Source organism: Lagenorhynchus albirostris, chromosome 11 (assembly GCF_949774975.1).
Source record: "Lagenorhynchus albirostris chromosome 11, mLagAlb1.1, whole genome shotgun sequence".
Classification (NCBI taxonomy): Eukaryota; Metazoa; Chordata; class Mammalia; order Artiodactyla; family Delphinidae; genus Lagenorhynchus; species Lagenorhynchus albirostris.
The window spans coordinates 58926836-58945201 of record NC_083105.1 but is presented as its reverse complement, the minus strand read 5'-3'; the positions used below and the strand labels follow the sequence as shown (position 1 = coordinate 58945201).

At 52.0% G+C, this 18366-nt stretch overlaps 1 protein-coding gene across 4 annotated transcripts; it reads left to right on the top strand.

The window, feature by feature from the left end:
* Nucleotides 1–14: 14 nt before the first annotated feature.
* ERBB3 (erb-b2 receptor tyrosine kinase 3) lies at nucleotides 15–17578 on the top strand. Of its 4 annotated transcripts, none has more exons than XM_060165908.1 (28): nucleotides 15–241; nucleotides 4041–4192; nucleotides 4711–4897; nucleotides 5594–5719; nucleotides 6351–6416; nucleotides 6589–6707; nucleotides 6816–6957; nucleotides 7334–7447; nucleotides 7556–7676; nucleotides 9322–9395; nucleotides 9535–9625; nucleotides 9872–10077; nucleotides 10282–10414; nucleotides 10622–10712; nucleotides 10937–11091; nucleotides 11496–11549; nucleotides 11894–12035; nucleotides 12632–12751; nucleotides 12877–12975; nucleotides 13166–13351; nucleotides 13510–13665; nucleotides 13907–13982; nucleotides 14166–14312; nucleotides 14625–14722; nucleotides 14819–15007; nucleotides 15168–15239; nucleotides 15449–15743; nucleotides 15931–17578. In XM_060165908.1, exons 2-28 carry the CDS (start codon nucleotides 4136–4138, stop codon nucleotides 16452–16454), a joined length of 3840 nt encoding a protein of 1279 aa, XP_060021891.1. In that variant the 5' UTR covers nucleotides 15–241; nucleotides 4041–4135; the 3' UTR covers nucleotides 16455–17578. The 4 variants fall into 4 exon arrangements, with proteins under 4 accessions (XP_060021891.1, XP_060021889.1, XP_060021890.1 ...); XM_060165906.1 differs by having other exon boundaries at nucleotides 36–260; XM_060165907.1 differs by lacking the exon at nucleotides 11496–11549 and having other exon boundaries at nucleotides 36–260.
* The last annotated feature ends 788 nt before the right edge of the window (nucleotides 17579–18366 follow it).

Genomic DNA, 18366 nt, shown 5'->3' with positions numbered 1-18366 from the left:
ACACCCCTCCCCTGCCATCCCGCCCCAAACTCCGGCTCCGGCTCCGGTTGCAGTTTGCAACCTCCTCTGCTGCCGCTACCAAGTCTCCGGAGGCTCAGGTGGCTCCGCTTAGATGTCCTAGTCCAGGGACGCCCCCCGGCCGGATTGGGCTGGGCTCCCCTCACTCTCCGCTGGAGTCATGAGAGCGAACGGGGCTCTGCAGGTGCTGGGCTTCCTCCTCAGCCTGGCCCGGGGCTCCGAGGTGGGCAACTCGCAGGCAGGTAAGCGGTGCGGGAGCACCGGCAGGCTCGGAACCTGGGATTCCGAGACAAATTCGCGGGGTGCCGGAGGCCAGGGGCAGGAGCTCGGGCTGTGCGAGGCTGGGGGTGCGGAGCCCCGGCGCGCTGGGGCCCCCTGGGCGGAGACCGTCAGGATCAGGTTCTCGGCGCGGTCCGGGCGGGGACGGGATTCCCGAACCACTACCTTGCCCCGGCCACCTCCTCCCTGCCGTGTCGCGGACCCTCTGATTTGTCTCTCCGGATAGGGCTGATGCCGAAACAGTTCACACTTCTGAGGGGCCCTGCAGGGAGGGGAGCTGGGACCTCCATTCTGTAAACGTGAGGGGATGATTGGAGGTGGAGATCTTGGAAAGAGCGGGGCAGGGAAGGGGGGGTTCTCGGTTTGTTCCCAACCTCCTGCCCCCAGGGGCTCAAAAACCTCCAGTTTTGTTGTTTTGCCGGCAGGGCGGAGCTGTGGAAGGGGGGAGGTTGTTGTTGTCTACTGTTGGAAAACAAGAGAGGCACCTCCTCTTCCGTGAGTGGGCCTGCCCTGTGGAGAGCTGAGATTAACCCAAGGGCCAAGTCCAGGTGACAGCAGGGTGAGAGGCCCCGCAGAGGCTGACTGGCCTCTTTCTCTCAAAATAATAAAGTTAGCTGGTCCCCGACTTGACCAAACTTTTTTGTCAAGACCCAGATCAATTCAACTAATACTTATTGAGCATCTACTATGTACAAAGCACTGAGCCAGGAGCTATAGGGTCAAGGACTTCCAGACGCCATTTCTCTCTGTCTTTTCTCTCGCCAACCTGAGGGCCAACAGGGCACCTGTCCTGTCTTCTGAGCCCCCTGTCCTTGGGGTGGGGCGTCCTTCTTAGGCCCAGAGTCACCCCCACCCCCATTCTGTTTATTGTCTGGCTGTCTCTAGCAGTCTAGACAAGAGTCAGATTGCTCCTCTGTTCCTCCTCCCACTCCCATGCCAGCTGAGCCCACCTCTTTGGGGTGTCTCTGGGACCATGGACACCTGAGGGGTGCTGGGGTTGCTGGCACTGGAGGAACCCTGTTGATTTCCTCCCCTCCCCCCAGATCTCGGCTTGGGGTTTGGCACAGTCAGGGCCCCTTCCCCAGGGTGGGAGTGGGAGAAACACCTGTGCTTCCCTCACAGTTGCTGGGCCTAAATTTAGACCCTGGGATCTTGAGATGTGAACACTCCCAGCTGGTGGAGGGCGGGGGTCTGGGGATTGGAGTGGGAGAGACTGAGTAAAGTGACTGTGTATCACTGTCCCATCCAGACCCCTGGAATCTTCAGCTGGGAACCCAGGAGTCCCAGATCCTGGCCACCTTCCCTGAGGGAGACAGGAGGCAGGCATGGTTGGGTCTCTTTACCCTTTATCTGGATCCTGCAGCCTCTGGGCATCCGGCCCTGTCTCAGTCCTTCTATAGCCCCTTTGTCCTGGCTGTGATGGGGGGTGGGGGACTTTGGAGAGGAGGCCTCTGGTTAAGGAGGGGCTGGAGATTCTTGCTGTGACCCACCCCAGTGCTCTTTACCAAAGGGGGGGTCTGTGCCACTGGCCCTCCCTGTGCCCCTAATCCCTGCGTATAGCAGGGACTTTCTAATTCCCCTACCCCCCCTCTCCTCCCCAAGCTGCCTGGTTCCTCCTCAGAGGTGCTGTTCATACTCTCTTCCCACCCAGCCCTTTGCTCCTATTTGTGTAATATGGACTTTACCCTCAGGGTGGCAGGGAACTGGGATCTCGAACACTGTAGCCTCCCAAGCACAGACACAAAGTTTGCACAAACACATATGGGCAGGTGGAATGGACGGGGCCACCTGAAATCCTTCCAAATAAGGAAACCCAAGGACAGAACCAGTATAGATTTCTGGGCCAGTAGGGGAGCTGTGTACGTGTACAAGTGTGTGTGTGTGTGTGTGTGTGTGTGTACACACCCACACCCCACTTCCCTGTGCAGAAATCGTGGCTCCCTTATCTGGGGAGAAGGGTTGGCGCCTTGACTTGGAAGAGGGGGTGTCCTGCCAGGAAGGGGGTTGGGGTGGTGCTGTTCCAGAAACGACTAACCTCCTAGTCATTTAGTTTTCAACCCAAGGACCCTAGAGTTCCCAGGCTCCTCTGGGAGCTCCCAGCCTGTTTACCCCTCTGCTGGGTCTAGCTCACCCCTTTCCCTTCATGGGGTGTGATAGGGAATGGGAGCCCTTCAAAGGTCAGGTGGTCAGACTAGGGGTGCATCAGGGAGGAGGTGTTGGGGCCTCACCAATCTCCCTCCCTCCATTCACTCCTGCCTCCCACTAGGCTGCCACTGCCTCAGGGAAGGGTGGCTGGGACAGGTGGTATCTACCCCCCTCCCCACGGTCTTTCACTGAGCCAGAGGAGAGACAAGTTGTAGGGAGGGCTTCAGGGTCCAACATTTCCCATAGCCCCTATGTCCTCCATACTTACAAAGTAAAGTGAACCCCCAAGACTGACATGCCTCATGTACCTCGAGTCTAGGCTGTCCCTAATGTGAGTGAGAGTGCCATGTTGGAAACATTCTTTTTTTTAATTATTATTAATTAATTTATTTATTTTTGGCTGTGTTGGGTCTTCGTTTTCTGGGCAAGGGCTTTCTCTAGTTGCGGCAAATGGGGGCCACTCTTCATCGCGGTGCGCGGGCCTCTCACTATCGCGGCCTCTCTTGTTGCGGAGCACAGGCTCCGGATGCGCAGGCTCAGCGGCCATGGCTCACGGGCCCAGTTGCTCCACGGCATGTGGGATCTTCCCAGACCGGGGCTCGAACCCGTGTCCCCTGCATTGGCAGGCAGATTCTCAACCACTGCGCCACCAGGGAAGCCCTGGAAGGCTTCTTAATGAATCTCCTCTGACGATGAAATTGGGTAGAAGACTTAGAATGGAGGCAGTCGGCTGCTGTTTCCATCCGGCTTCTCTCTATTTGCTGAAAAATACTCTAGGGCTGGAAAGTGTGATGCTGAGGGAGCTGGAGTGGGCTGGGACGGGGAGCAGAGTGAGAGGAAAGCCAGAGTTGATGAAGGGGGTGTGAGGTGGGCAGTCAGCTCCCTATCTTCCAGCTTTATAGACAGAGCTCACACTGAGCCCCCCACACCACCACCAGAGGCCCCCTGCCAGTGAGGTCACTCGTCTGAGCCCAAGGCTTGAGGGGAGAGAGGGGGCCAGCGGCTGAGGACAGAGTGTCTGGGGACAGGGTGGGGCAGCCCCCTCCTCCTAAATAGAATCGCCTCATTGTGGGCCGTACCGTGGCCCCAGGCACTGCCCCCGCCCTCTGCCCCCATCCCACCCTCAGTAGACACAATAGGGGCTGTGTGCTGCCCCAAAGAGATATTTATTCCAGGACCTAGAGAGGCAGGATGGGGGTAGAGAAGTGCCCTGGTTGGAGCGGGGGAGGGAAGAGGAGGGTAACCAAGCTGTGGTCCTTTTCTAACTTCTTTCTGGGGAGGGGAAAACAACCCCACATCCTCCTTGATTAACTCCTTAGCATCTAAAGTAGTACCCAGTAGAGGCACAGAGGAGGCCCAGGTGGGAAAAGGCAATCTTTCACCTTCCTGTTCAGGGGGCAGTGAAGGGATTCTGGGAAAAGAGGAAGTTGAGGCTCTCAGTCTGGCCTTGGCATCTGCCTCTAGGGCGGAGGCTTGGAGGCAGCTGCCTCTGATCGTGCTAAATGTTACTGGAAGAGGGCAACCAAGGGGTGGTCCTGGGGGACAGGGCCGAAAACTTGTGTCCAGGCCTCTGCCATTCTTACCTCCACTTGGAACAGTGTGCCCTGGGACTCTGAATGGGCTGAGTGTGACCGGCGATGCCGAGAACCAGTACCAGACACTGTACAAGCTCTACGAGAGGTGTGAGGTGGTGATGGGGAACCTGGAGATCGTGCTCACAGGACACAATGCTGACCTCTCCTTCCTGCAGGTTAGAGTGCTGACCTCCTTCCTCGACCTCTTCCCCCTTGTCCTCCCTACAGAAACCTCTTTCCTGTCCTCAGGGCTGGAGTTGAGCATTCCTAAGACTCCATGGTTCCTAAGATCCAAGCCAGTGTGTTTATGGGGCAATGATTGGAATCTGGGGCCTCTGGACTGGTCGCTGTAGCCGGGGATGCACAGGGGCTGGCCCTGAGAAGGGGGCAGGGGCACGTGGGGTTCTGCACCAGGGACCAAGAGGCACCTGAGGAGGTGAGGAAGGGATAAGCAAGGACCCTCCTGGCCTGAGGAGCCCTGAGAAGGAAAGGCTAGGAGCCTAGAATTCCTCGGTTATTTCTACAGCTTGTCTTCACTTGCAGAAGTCGTGTGGCGCCTGCTACTCCCTACTCCAAAACAGGACTTGGAAAAAATTAGAGGAGCTAGAGCTTCCTCAGTGCCTTAGGGAGGGAAAGCGGATTGACACTTCTTGCCCCACTCTCCCTCTCACCCACACGATCTGCTCCATCACAGTGGATCCGAGAAGTGACCGGCTACGTCCTTGTGGCCATGAATGAGTTCTCTACGCTGCCACTGCCCAACCTCCGAGTGGTGCGGGGGACCCAGGTCTACGATGGGAAGTTTGCCATCTTTGTCATGTTGAACTACAACACCAACTCCAGCCATGCTCTGCGCCAGCTCCGCTTTACTCAGCTCACTGGTCAGTTCCTGATGATTCCTTCCAGGCCTGCCCCTCAGCCAACCTGCTGACAGGTGCCTCTTTGATGATGACCCAAGACTGCTCCCTCTAAGTACCCCCGTTCAACGTGCCCACCACCTTGACCACCACGGTCTAAAGGTCCACTCCTCCTTAAATGATAGAGGGCCCTAACAGGGAGCTGAGGCATCTGTCCCCAGGGAGGGTCCTTATGTCCTGGTGGGGCTGGAGTTGGAGCTGAGGCTGTTACACATTCTTCTAACTTCCGAGTACAGTGTCCCTTGATGTCCCTCCTTCCCTGGGAATGGGAATCCTCCCTCCCGCCCTCACAAGTCGCCCCAAGCTGGAGGACTAGAGGGGTTAAATACCACCTGGCCACCTTCTGATTCTGCCTGTCCCAGTCAGTTGAAAAACACACAGGTAGGGCACGCGGGGGTGGGGAGGTGTGGATTTGAGTCAGGGATCTACTCTCCTTTCCCTTCCCCTCCCCAACTCGCTAAACCGGATCTGGACAGGTGTCTGAGGGGGAAGGACTTTCTTTTGGCCTGCTCCTCTTACAAGGCGCGCCTCCTCTGCAGTTTGGATTTAATTGGACATATCCGCCTGCCCATGTCCTCTGCTCAGACTGGTGGGGAGGCAGGGAGAAGGAGGACTTCCCTGACTAGCCCTTGACCCCGGCACTTCTCTTCCCTACCTCAGAGATTCTGTCAGGGGGCGTTTACATTGAGAAGAATGATAAACTTTGTCACATGGACACAGTTGACTGGAGGGACATCGTGCGGGACCGAGAAGCCGAGATAGTGGTGAAGGACAATGGCAGGACCTGTGAGTGGCCATGATCAAGACTGCCCCCTTGCCCCCACCCAACCAGAGTGACTCCTTTCCCCTCATCAGTATGTCCCTAATGTGAACCCAGCTGCCACTGAACAAAACCTTGGGCTCTAACCCAAGGAGCCTGCCAGGAGGGAGCAGGTCAGTCCCCTAGAACCCGAACCGCAGAAGCAGCGTGTGAAGGAAAGGGGCTAAAGAACTCTGTGCTCTGAGTGGGAAGCCAGGTCTCTGGACTGCACATCCATTTCTCTTTCCACTCCTACATCGTTGCTTCTTAGAACCTACCTAGCCCTGACCGCAGTCTGCCACTCCCTGTCCACTCACTCACACATATTCCTACTGGGTTCAGTTTGCCAAGAAGAACCAAATTCCTGGGTTGGGACTGGGCTGAGTGAGGCATGTGCCCCGGGCCCTCCCCTCAGCTGCCCTGTGGGTGGTGTGGAGGCGTGGCTCCACCCCTTGCTGACAGGTTCACTTGAGCCCCGCCCAGCTCCGCTGGGGTAAGGAGGGATGCTGCCCTGGCTCTTCACTTCCCGGGACTGGGTGCCTGTGTGCTGACATCATACCCTGTTGATTTGAGCAAGCCTTTCTGACAGCCGCTTGTGCTACTTTCCCTCCCAACCAGGTCCCCCCTGTCATGAGGTCTGCAAGGGGCGATGCTGGGGTCCTGGACCAGAAGACTGCCAGACACGTGGGTTTACTTCATTTTAAAGACTTCAAACTCATATACACTTTCATATCCTTGCCCACCCCAGCCTGTGTCGACAGGCGGTAGCGATGAGCCTCTAAGGCAAGAGGGTGAGAGATAGCCTCAGAATACAGTCCTGTGAGCCCTGACAGCTGTGCTTTCTCTCCGTCCGTAGTGACCAAGACCATCTGTGCCCCTCAGTGTAATGGTCACTGCTTTGGGCCGAACCCCAACCAGTGCTGCCACGACGAGTGTGCAGGGGGCTGCTCGGGCCCTCAGGACACAGACTGCTTTGTACGTACTGTTACCACCGCTTGCCTGTTCTGAAATGGGATGTGGGCTTTGGGGAGGAAGTAGGGGTCCATATGTAACATGAGTCTTATGAGCCTTCTGTGTTCCTAGGCCTGCCGGCTCTTCAATGACAGTGGAGCCTGTGTACGCCAGTGTCCACAGCCTCTTGTCTACAACAAGCTAACTTTCCAGCTGGAACCCAATCCCCATACCAAGTATCAGTATGGAGGAGTTTGTGTAGCCAGCTGTCCCCGTAAGTGTCTGAAGGGAAGGAACAATGGTAGTGGAACGAGGATTTTAGATGAAATTTTAGGAGGCAAAATGGATCAAGTTGGGTGGTTAATAGAGGATATAGAGGGCAATTGGTTGTGATCATCTAGTCACCCCTAATGAATGACCCCTATGTCCCGTTCCCGCATCTATCTCCCCATGACTTCCAGCAATTGCTCCTAGCTCTGCTCTTTGGATCCAAAGAGCAAAGGGCCTTTCTAATCCATGAGACAGCACTTAAGGAACCTCGGGTGGTCGATTGGAGCAAATGCAGTGCAGAGCAGGAGGAAGGAGTTTCAGTTAGTTGGTAGTTGGCAGTGTTCCTCCCTCATCTCTAATGGTGCCCTCCTCCCTCCTAGATAACTTTGTGGTGGATCAAACATCTTGTGTCAGGGCTTGTCCTCCTGACAAAATGGAAGTAGATAAAAATGGACTCAAGATATGTGAACCTTGTGGGGGTCTGTGCCCCAAAGGTGAGTAAGAGATGGTAAGGAGTTGGTGAAGAGATACCCTTTCCCCTGAGCCTACTCAGACTCCACCCCCCACACCCCCTCCCCAGTGAGCCTCTTCTGTGTTTACAGCTTGTGAGGGGACGGGCTCTGGGAGCCGCTTCCAGACTGTGGACTCGAGCAACATTGATGGATTTGTGAACTGCACCAAGATCCTGGGCAACCTGGACTTTCTTATCACCGGCCTCAATGGGTTAGAGATTCTGCTTTCATCCCCTGATCCCCCACCCCATCCACCTGCTCACGGTTCATTGCATTGGTTCAAGCCTTCGTATGTGGAGCTGATCAGGAATCTAGATCATAAAATCTTAGAGGCCACAAAGGACCTGACAGTGCTTAACTCCCCAGCCAGGGCTTGAATCCCCTCAGATACCCCTAAGCAATCCAGCCAGCTGAGTGGCAAGGGACAGGGACGTTGTGTCCTCCTTCTTAAAGGTTTCTAAATGTTCGTACTTAAATTGGATAAAAATCTGTCTCATGACTTCCAGCTGTTTCCCCTAGTTCTGCTTCTTGGTTTGGAGCCACAAAGAGCAAAGGGACATTCTAATCCATAGGACAGCATTTACAGTGAGTGAGTGAGTGAGTGAGTGAGTGAGTGAGTGAGTGAGTGAGTGTGTGTGTGTGTGTGTGTGTGTGTGTGTGAAACGTTACGGCCACCTGTCTACTTTGGACAAAATTTTAGATCTAAAGTTGCAAAAAATGGTATAAAGATTTCCCATATACTCTTTATTCAGATCCCCCAAATGTTACCAATGTACCACATGTTTATCATTTCTGTCTCTACACACCACACACACTATATATACATGCTCTTCTTGTTTTTCTGAACCACTTGAAGGTAAAATTCCAGACATGGTGTCCCCTCACCCCACTGAAATACACATTTCAGTGTGTATTCCTTGAAAACAAGAACATTTTCTTACAAAACCATAGTACAATTGTTTAAATCGGGAAATTAGCATTGATACAAAATGTTATCTAATCTACAGACCTTAATCACATTTCGCTAATAGTCTTGCTCGTGTCCTGGATCACACATTTACATTTGGTGTCTCTTCAGTCTCCTTTAATCTGTCACAGGTCATGACCTTGACATTGCTGATAGAGTACAGGTCAGGTGATTGGTAGTGTGTTCCTCAGTTGGGGTTTATCTAATGTTGCCTCACACTTAGCTTCAAGTTATGCATTTTGATAGGAATACTACAGTTGTATTCTCAGTGCAAAGTATCAAGGAGGCACATGATGTTGATTTGTTCCATCATTGGTGATGATACCTCTGGTCACTTGGTTAAGGGGGCGTCTGCCAGCTTTTCTACTGTAAAGTTACTATTTTCCCTTTGCAATTAATAAGTATCTTGTGGGGAGATATTTGCCTGAAGCAGTTTTTATGAGAATTGCCAAATGATGATTTTCTAACTCCATTATTCCTCCTGTACTTATTTGTAGGCATTCTCGTGTGAGGGAGAGCCTTCCCTTCCTGTTTATTTACTTAGTTGTTTGTGTGTTTAATCTGTGTGGATATTTGTTTTAGTCAACATTTCAGAGTCTCTTACAATCATCATTCCAGTTGTCCTTGGTCTGTTCATTGTGGGGCCCCTTCATGATGGCTCCTGTGTTCTTTGGGCTTATACCCCTCATTCTTTGAGCATTTCCTTACTTTTTTGCACAGGATGCTGTAGGCTCATGTTATATTTCTCCTGCCTCAGCCATTTCTCCCAAGAGTCCTGTTTCCTTTTAGTGGAGAACGCTATTTGGAAACTAAGTTCTGAGGCTAGGCGTGCTCACTGCTACTTGGTTATGCCTCTACCTTGTTGACTGGTTTTTACTGTTCTCCTCAGAGACCCCTGGCACAAGATTCCTGCTCTGGACCCTGAGAAGCTCAATGTCTTCCGGACAGTGCGGGAGATCACAGGTGAATGGGAGGAGAGCCTGCCCTTACTGAGTATACCACTTGAGAAAATCATGTGCCAGGTGTCAGGGGAGGGACCAGGCAAACCTGAGGAAGGAAGGGGAGAGGCTCCCCACTCATGTGCCCCTCTCCAACCCCTCAGGTTACCTGAACATCCAGTCCTGGCCTCCCCACATGCACAACTTCAGTGTCTTTTCCAACCTGACGACCATTGGGGGCCGAAGCCTCTACAAGTGAGTAAGGGGTGTGGAGGTCGTCGCATCTCCAGGCAAAGAACCCAGTTTCTCAGGCATCCTTGAGTGAAATACAAGGCATGGTCTCATACAGTGGGAGTTTGATGGGGCAAAGGCTAAAGGAGGGGGGAGTCCCTCTCAGTGGGTTGATTAGCCCAGAGCAAATTTGTTGAATGGAAATGAATCCACTGCGTGCTCAGTTTTTCCTCTGTAGTCTCCCCTCTCATCCAGTCTCCTTGTTCTCAGCCGGGGCTTCTCACTGTTGATCATGAAGAACTTGAATGTAACATCTCTGGGACTCCGATCCTTGAAAGAAATTAGTGCTGGGCGTATCTACATAAGTGCCAATCGACAGCTCTGCTACCACCATTCTTTGAACTGGACCAGGCTGCTTCGGGGGCCTTCGGAAGAGAGACTGGACATCAAGCATAATCGGCCCCGCAGAGACTGCGGTGAGGGAAAGGGCCCACGGACGGGGCGGTGGATTCAGGCAGGAGAGGGGTATAAGGGCTGCTCTGCCCTGCAAGTGGGAGTAGGGATGGGGGACAGAGCCAAGGAGAGGGGGACATTAGGCTGGAAGCAGTAATGAGCAAGAGTTCAGGAAAAGGCTTGTTAGGAGACCTCAGACTCCTCCTAACCCACCCCTTCCTTTCCAGTGGCAGAAGGCAAAGTGTGTGACCCACTGTGCTCCTCTGGGGGATGCTGGGGCCCAGGCCCCAGTCAGTGCCTATCTTGCCGAAACTACAGCCGAGGAGGTGTCTGTGTGACCCACTGCAACTTTCTGAATGGGTACAGTGAGGGGGGAGAGTCAAGAAGGGGTTGGGGGATGGACCCAAGGGATGGAGCTGTTCACGTGGCACCTGAAAGCCTTTAGACAACTTTCTGTATATGCCTTGGTGGGAATTAGGTAGGAGGCCCTGTGGTTGGGAGATCAGAGCATAAAGGTCAGGCCTTGGAAGTGACCCACCTCCCTTTACCCCCGGCCCCCCACTGCAGGGAGCCTCGTGAGTTTGCCCATGAAGCTGAATGCTTTTCCTGCCACCCGGAATGCCAACCCATGGAGGGCACTACCACGTGCAATGGCTCGGTACAGTAGCAGCACCAGGATCTCTAAGGGAGAGAGGGCGGGGCAACACTGGAGGGTCTAGGGAATGATATGGCCAAATTTCAAGGCCATAGAGAGGCACAGGGAGGTCAGATAATGCTAGGGTCTGTGAATGGAGGATCCTAAATGGCTGGGCTAGTTCTTGTTGGGAAGTGTGGAATTGATCTTGGAATACCATACTTCCTGACCTTCTCTCTTCCACCCAGGGCTCTGATGCTTGTGCCCAGTGTGCCCATTTTCGAGATGGGCCCCACTGTGTGAGCAGCTGCCCCTTTGGAGTCCTCGGTGCCAAGGGCCCCATCTACAAGTACCCAGATGCTCAGAATGAATGTCGGCCCTGTCATGAGAACTGCACCCAGGGGTCAGTGATGGGAAGATAAAAGGGTGTTGGCAGAGGGGTAAGAGTACAGAACTAGAGGGAAAGAAGATGGTGAGGAGAGCAGAAAGAAAGAAGGAACTATGACTTAAGAACCACTCCCAGCTGTGTAGTGAAGGATTGGAGAAAGGGAAACTCAGTAACAGCACAAAATGACGCTACAATTTGGGGAACCTGGAATAACCTCAGCTCAGGGGAGTTTCATTCAAGAGAGGGACTCAGGGAGGATTGGTGAGCCAGAGATGGGAGCCATGTCTTGGGATATGCTTTGGGCTTCAGGATGGGATGCCATGGTAGGGTCTGAAACAATGTACGTTGAGAGTGTTGGAATTGAGCTTCCTGTGGAAGTTTACCAAGCTCCCATTTAAGGAGGTGACTTTCTTCTCCAGGTGTAAGGGACCAGAGCTACAAGACTGTTTAGGCCAAACACTGGCACTGATCAGGTATGGTGGGCTTGGAGATTTAGGGAGCTGGGAATATTTGGGGAAGGGCCGTTACCTCCTGGGAAGATTAAGTCTCTATTCATTCTGGCCCTCTATATACAGGCTACTATCACTGGACCTGGGGACACAAGAATCCAGGCTTCTGGTCTTCCCTTCCTAATATTAACTTGCAGTAGTCTTGGGGTGGAGATTGAGGTTAACCCCTTCATATTGCTCAAGGATATATGTAGATGTGAATGTTAACTTCTTGCCCCAGATCTGCGCTATACCTTTAGTACAGGTGTAAATGACATTTGTAAGGGAAGTGTAGACCCAGGATAATTCTGGGCTTCTCTGTCCCACAGCAAAACCCATCTGGCAATGGCTTTAACAGTGGTAGTAGGATTGGCAGTGATTTTCCTGATCCTGGGCAGCACTTTTCTCTATTGGCGTGGGCGCCGGATTCAGAATAAGAGGGCTATGAGGCGCTACTTGGAACGGGGTGAGGTGAGTGCCTAGCTTACCCTTGAAACATACCCTATACCATCACCCTTTAAGATCCTCTTCCTTTCCCAGAGCTTTGATCCCTTTCTTCAAGGAGGTAGTATGGTCCATTAGAAAGGACTCTGGCCAGAGAAATGGGAGACATGAATTCTAGTCCTGATTTTGCCATTAATATGCTGTATGACTTTGAAGAAGTTAGCTTCCTTCTCTGTGCCTCAGTTTATGCATGTATACAGAGGAAATAATAACATTCATCCTTACAAGGTGGCTGTAAGGGTAAAAGGGGATGATGTATGTGAAAGTGCTTTGAAAAACAGAATCGTATAAAAGTACTCAAGGTGATAGTATTACCAACTCTCTCCCAACAAAGGGAAAACCTGACCCTCTTGATTTCTGGTCTCATGAACACAAACGACTTCTTCAATCCTCAGGTCTTTTATTCCCCCATATGCCTGCAATGCTTTCCAAGACTAGAGACATTCCTCTTCCTGCTCCCACCCCTTTGGGCTTTGCTGCTCTTGGCATCCACCTCTGGGGAGGGGGTTGGAGAGGGACATGGGAGTGGGCTTTCCTGAGTACCTCCTTTCCATCTGTTCCAGAGCGTAGAGCCTCTGGATCCCAGTGAGAAGGCTAACAAAGTCTCGGCCAGAATCTTCAAGGAAACAGAGCTGAAGAAGCTTAAAGTGCTGGGCTCGGGCGTCTTCGGAACTGTGCACAAAGTGAGCGGCCCACAGGAAGTCTGGGGAGGTGGGAAAAGGATCTAGGGCAAAGGAGGGAAAGATTCAGAGACAGGACTAGCCTGGGGAGAATGACCTTAGGCTGACTCCTGCCCAAAATTTCCCAGGGAGTGTGGATTCCTGAGGGTGAATCGATCAAGATTCCAGTCTGCATTAAAGTCATTGAGGACAAGAGTGGACGGCAAAGTTTTCAAGCTGTGACGGACGTAAGTGAAGGCAGGGTGTTCTGTGTGCCACTAGGAGAGAGTTGATATTAGATACGATTACGTAGAAGCACGGTCTTGTGTTAGCAGATACTGTGTTAGCCATGTTGAGGTCTTCGAATGTTGGGGGAGCCCTGGTCTGGTTTTATGTGACCCTGTTTGTTCCCAGGATGACCCTTCTTGTGTCTCTTAGCATATGCTGGCCATTGGCAGCCTCGACCATGCCCACATTGTACGGCTGCTGGGATTGTGCCCAGGGTCATCTCTGCAGCTCATCACTCAGTACCTGCCTCTGGGCTCCCTGCTGGATCATGTGAGACAACACCGTGGGGCACTGGGGCCACAGCTGCTGCTCAACTGGGGAGTACAAATTGCCAAGGTGAGAGGAGACTGGAGGAGTTCTAAGATGAAACTGCCTGTGGGCCCACAGGGAGGGGACCAGGAGGTTCAAGTGTTGAGAGGTGCCTTAGGGTTTGAGGTGATTCTGAAGCTCAAGGACCAATTTCCCCAACCTTGAGAATACTTCCTTCCCTATAGGGAATGTACTACCTTGAGGAACATGGTATGGTGCACAGGAACCTGGCTGCCCGAAATGTGCTACTGAAATCACCTAGTCAGGTTCAGGTGGCAGATTTTGGGGTTGCTGACTTGCTGCCCCCTGATGATAAGCAGCTACTGCACAGTGAGACCAAGGTAAGGTGACACAAAGGCTGGGTAAGGAGGCAGGGGTGGAGTGAAGCATGGGGACGGGAAGTACTCTGTGGTCTCTTTGAGAGGCTAGCAGATGCTGCAGGGTTAGTCCAAGGAGAAGAACCTGGAGATGCCAGAAATAAAAGTTTAGAGAGCAGCAAAGAACGACGGAGAACATGGGTTTAGAAATGCTAAGAAAATGTGTGGAAATCAGCTGGTGACACCTTTGTCTTTAATCCCCCAGACTCCAATTAAGTGGATGGCCCTCGAGAGTATCCACTTTGGGAAATACACACACCAGAGTGACGTCTGGAGCTATGGTCAGTCCATCTGGATGCCCACCATAACCATCACTGGTCCAAATTCCAAAGATGCCTTTTGAGACCCTTTCTTAGAATCTCTAAGCCCTTCAGATCCTGGGTCAGATCAAGTTCTGCCTTCTCTTCATCTGCATGCCCATGTCTACTATTTTGCCATCAACTAGTCATGTCTTCCTATACCAGGAGTGACAGTTTGGGAGCTGATGACCTTTGGGGCAGAGCCCTATGCAGGGCTGCGACTGGCTGAAGTACCAGATCTGCTGGAGAAGGGGGAGCGGTTGGCACAGCCCCAGATCTGTACCATTGACGTCTACATGGTCATGGTCAAGTGTGAGTTACCTGCTGATTTCAGCCTTTTTTTTTTTACTCCATTATTGCTTCATTGGACTGAAAACCTAAAAAGCATAGATAAACAATGCTCAGTGATGAAAAGTGAATACCCAGGACAGCGGTGCATGCCCCAAACGGTCTCCGCCCAATAAACACTAAGCACTCTCCACATTATTGATGCCAATGGCATCTACGTGGATGTCAGGCTCCCCACACAAAGATGAGGGAACAAAGCGTCAGCCATTTTCTAAGTAGCTTCCCTCCCTACTCCACTCCCCTCTTATCGCTCTCCTTCCTACATCTTACCCCCAGGTTGGATGATTGATGAGAACATTCGCCCAACCTTTAAAGAACTAGCCAATGAGTTCACCAGGATGGCCCGAGACCCACCACGGTACCTGGTCATAAAGGTGAGTGGAGATTAGGAGGTGCCAAGGAGATCTAGAGAAAAGGGAACTTGGCTGGAACCAGGATGTACCTTAACAATCAACCACCTGCCCTCACAGAGAGAGAGTGGGCCTGGAATTCCGCCTGGGGCAGAGCCCCCTGCTCTAACAAACAAGGAACTGGAGGAAGTAGAGCTGGAGCCAGAACTAGACCTAGACCTGGAGTTGGAGGCAGAGGAGGAGAACTTGGCAACCACACTAGGCTCTGCCCTTAGCCTGCCACTTGGAACACTTACTCGGCCACGTGGGGTAAGATTTTCCAGTTTCCCAAGACTTTCTGCACCCTAAGCCCTCTGTACACCTGCGCCCTCACGAATCCCACAGATGTCCATATTAACTATTCAAAGGCCGCTGTGGTGAGTAGATTTCTCTCTTAATCTAAACTTCTTCCTCACTTGTTTCATCCTAGAGCCAGAGCCTTGTAAGTCCATCATCGGGATATATGCCTATGAACCAGGGGAATCTTGGGGAGGCTGCCCAGGTAAGGTCTGTCTCTTTAAGAGGATGCCAAGAGGCTGGGTGGCAGTGTCTTAGGATTGATAGGGGTAGTGTGGGAGACTTTAAAAACCTCTGAGGTTTAATCAGTGTCCTACAAAACAGAAGGCACTGAACGACCCAAGCTCCTTCTAAACAAATCTCTCTTCTTCCCTCATTTCTGTGTAAATCTCCATGTATTATTTTCCTCCTTAGAAGTCTGCAGTTCGTGGGTGTAGTGAACGGTGCCACCGTCCAGCCTCTCTGCACCCAGTGCCACGGGGACGCCTGGCATCAGAGTCATCGGAGGGCCATGTGACAGGCTCTGAGGCCGAGCTCCAGGAGAAGGTATCCATGTGTAGAAGCCGGAGCCGGAGCCCACGGCCACGAGGAGACAGTGCCTACCATTCCCAGCGCCACAGCCTGCTTACTCCTGTCACCCCACAGTCCCCACCAGGGTTAGAGGAAGAGGATGTCAATGGTTATGTGATGCCAGATGCACACCTCAAAGGTGCCTGACTTTCTGTAGCGCTTTCCTCAAATCTTTCTCTAATCCTCCTTCCACAGGCTCCTCTTGATCCTTCTGTCTTCTCTGATCATATCCCTCCCTATTCATTTTTTCCTAAGACTCCCCCACTCCTCACTGCCTATTACAATGAAGTAATACCACATACCTAGCCTCTCTTCTCAACCCTCAGGTACCTCCTCCCGGGAAGGCACCCTTTCTTCAGTGGGTCTCAGTTCTGTCCTGGGTACTGAAGAAGAAGATGACGACGACGAGTATGAATACATGAACCGGAGGAGAAAGTGCAGTTCATCTTGTCCCCCTAGGCCAAGTTCCCTTGAGGAGCTGGGTTATGAGTACATGGATGTGGGATCAGACCTCAGTGCTTCCCTGGGCAGCACACAGAGTTGCCCGCTCAACCCCGTGCCCACCATGCCCAACGCCAGCACAACTCCAGATGAAGATTATGAATATATGAATCGGCGACGTGGTGGAGGAGGTCCTGGGGGGGATTATGCAGCCATGGAGGCCTGCCCAGCAGCTGAGCAAGGGTATGAAGAAATGAGAGCTTTCCAGGGGCCTGTACACCATGGCCCCCAGGTCCATTATGCCCGCCTCAAAACTCTACGTAGTTTAGAAGCCACTGACTCTGCCTTTGATAACCCCGATTACTGGCATAGCCGGCTTTTCCCCAAGGCTAATGCCCAGAGAACATAACCCCTGCTCACTGAGGTACTCAGGGAGCATCTGATGGCAGCTAGTGCCTCTGGAGGGTACCCCTCTTCTCCTTAGTCTGTCTCCCTCACAGATCTCAGCCCCATTTCCCTAGTCCTAGACAATTCCAATCAACCTTTGGAGGCCTTAAACACTCGGACACAAAATTCTTGTGGTATTAGCCAGCTTTGCACTTTTTCTCTTTCCCAAACCCAGGAAAGGAGATGGTTTTCCCTATTTTATGTGCTTTCCCAGTCCCATTCCTCAACTTCCTTGGGGGAACTCCCTGGCGATATGAAGGATTACTCCCCATGTCCCTTTCTCTTAGACTCTGACTTGTTGAGACTAGGCTTTAAAGTGTGCCTTTGTTGCCCATCAGACTTCGAAGGAAGAGGAAAGGGGGAAACCTGGCAGGGGAAAGCAAAATTTTGGCTTGTGACCCTTAACCCCCTAGAAAAAATGAGAAGCTTAAAATCTTGTGAAGAGGTTGGGAGTAGATATTAATGATTACTATTAACTGAGCATTTACTATGTGTCGAGCATCATGCTAAACTTTACCAACATTATCTAACTTAATCCTTGACACCAATTCTGTATGCTAGGTATTATCCCATTTTACAAAAAAGGAAACTGAGCCTTAAAGAGATTAAGTAAATCAAATAGCAGGTCCGGATTCAAGATTTTCCAATGCATGTGCTCTTACTGTAAAGTATCAAGGAAAACTGATATATAAGTCAGAGCCCTTGAAGGGGCATTGTCTTCTTGTTTTTGCACTGAATCAAGTCTAACTCCAGCAACTACAGCCTGCTCCTACACCCAGACTTCTTATCTCAGAAGGTGGGAGTAGGGGGTGGTCAGAAGGAAAAATAACTGGGCATCTCTGTGTAAACCATAACCTACATGTGCTGTATATGATCTCCACCCAAGGGACGGATTCACAGTGGTCCCAAGAGCCACTTTTAGGAGCTATTCTCATCCAGTAGTGGGAAGCTTCCAGGTGGCATAGAAAGAGGACCCAGCTTCAGACTTCTGTCCCCATGGATGGGAAACTGGGGGTATCTGTTGTTAGCCCTGAAGTTTTTTTGTTTTGTTTTTATACGTCTGAATAAAAATGCCAACGTTTTGCAGCTTCTTGTCTGTCAAATAAAAACCTTTAGTGTGTGAGGTAGACCGCCCCTTTTCTCTGTCCCTCAGCAGTGGATAGCTACCACTATATGCTTCTTTCTCTGTCTCCTGATAGGCCTACTCGGCCCCATGTAGCTTTCTCCAGCCCTACTTTTCCTTATTCCCTTAAGACCAGCATAGGGCACAGTCCTTCTCACTTAAGGGTTTTACTAGGAATCTACAGGGCAACCAACTGGGAATAACAAAACAAGCAAAAACAACACGTTTAGGAAGTTAGAAAAAGCCCTAAGAGGTGGAATACTGAAAACGCAAATGTTTTAGAACTCCCATTCTCTTAAATCTCCGTGAACACTTCCCCTAGGTGCCATCAAAGCCTGTTGTTAAACAATAGTGCCATCTTCAGTGGGAGTCCCGTCTCTAGATTGGGAGGCTGTAAACGGATAATCCTTCAGAAGTCTGGCTGCTCAGTTAGCCCCTGCTGCACAGACTCCTGATCTCCTTCCACACCCGCTCTGCCCCTCCCCGTTCTCGCAGCACCTGAGGACGAGCGGACTGGCCGGGCCGGTCCCTCCTGCCACTCCAGGGATCCGGGGAAGGGCGTACGCGCCCTTAACGCAATCTCCCCTACTCGCCTCTGTTCGGCTCCACCCTGCCCCGCAGCCTCCAAACACACTTCCCCGCCGTAGCTCCGCCCCTTCTCCCTTAGCCCGTCCCTTTCTATTACGGGTTCTCGCTCAGCGCTCCTGGTGATTGTGGTTTTTCCGGGAGAGACCACGCTTCTACTCACGCT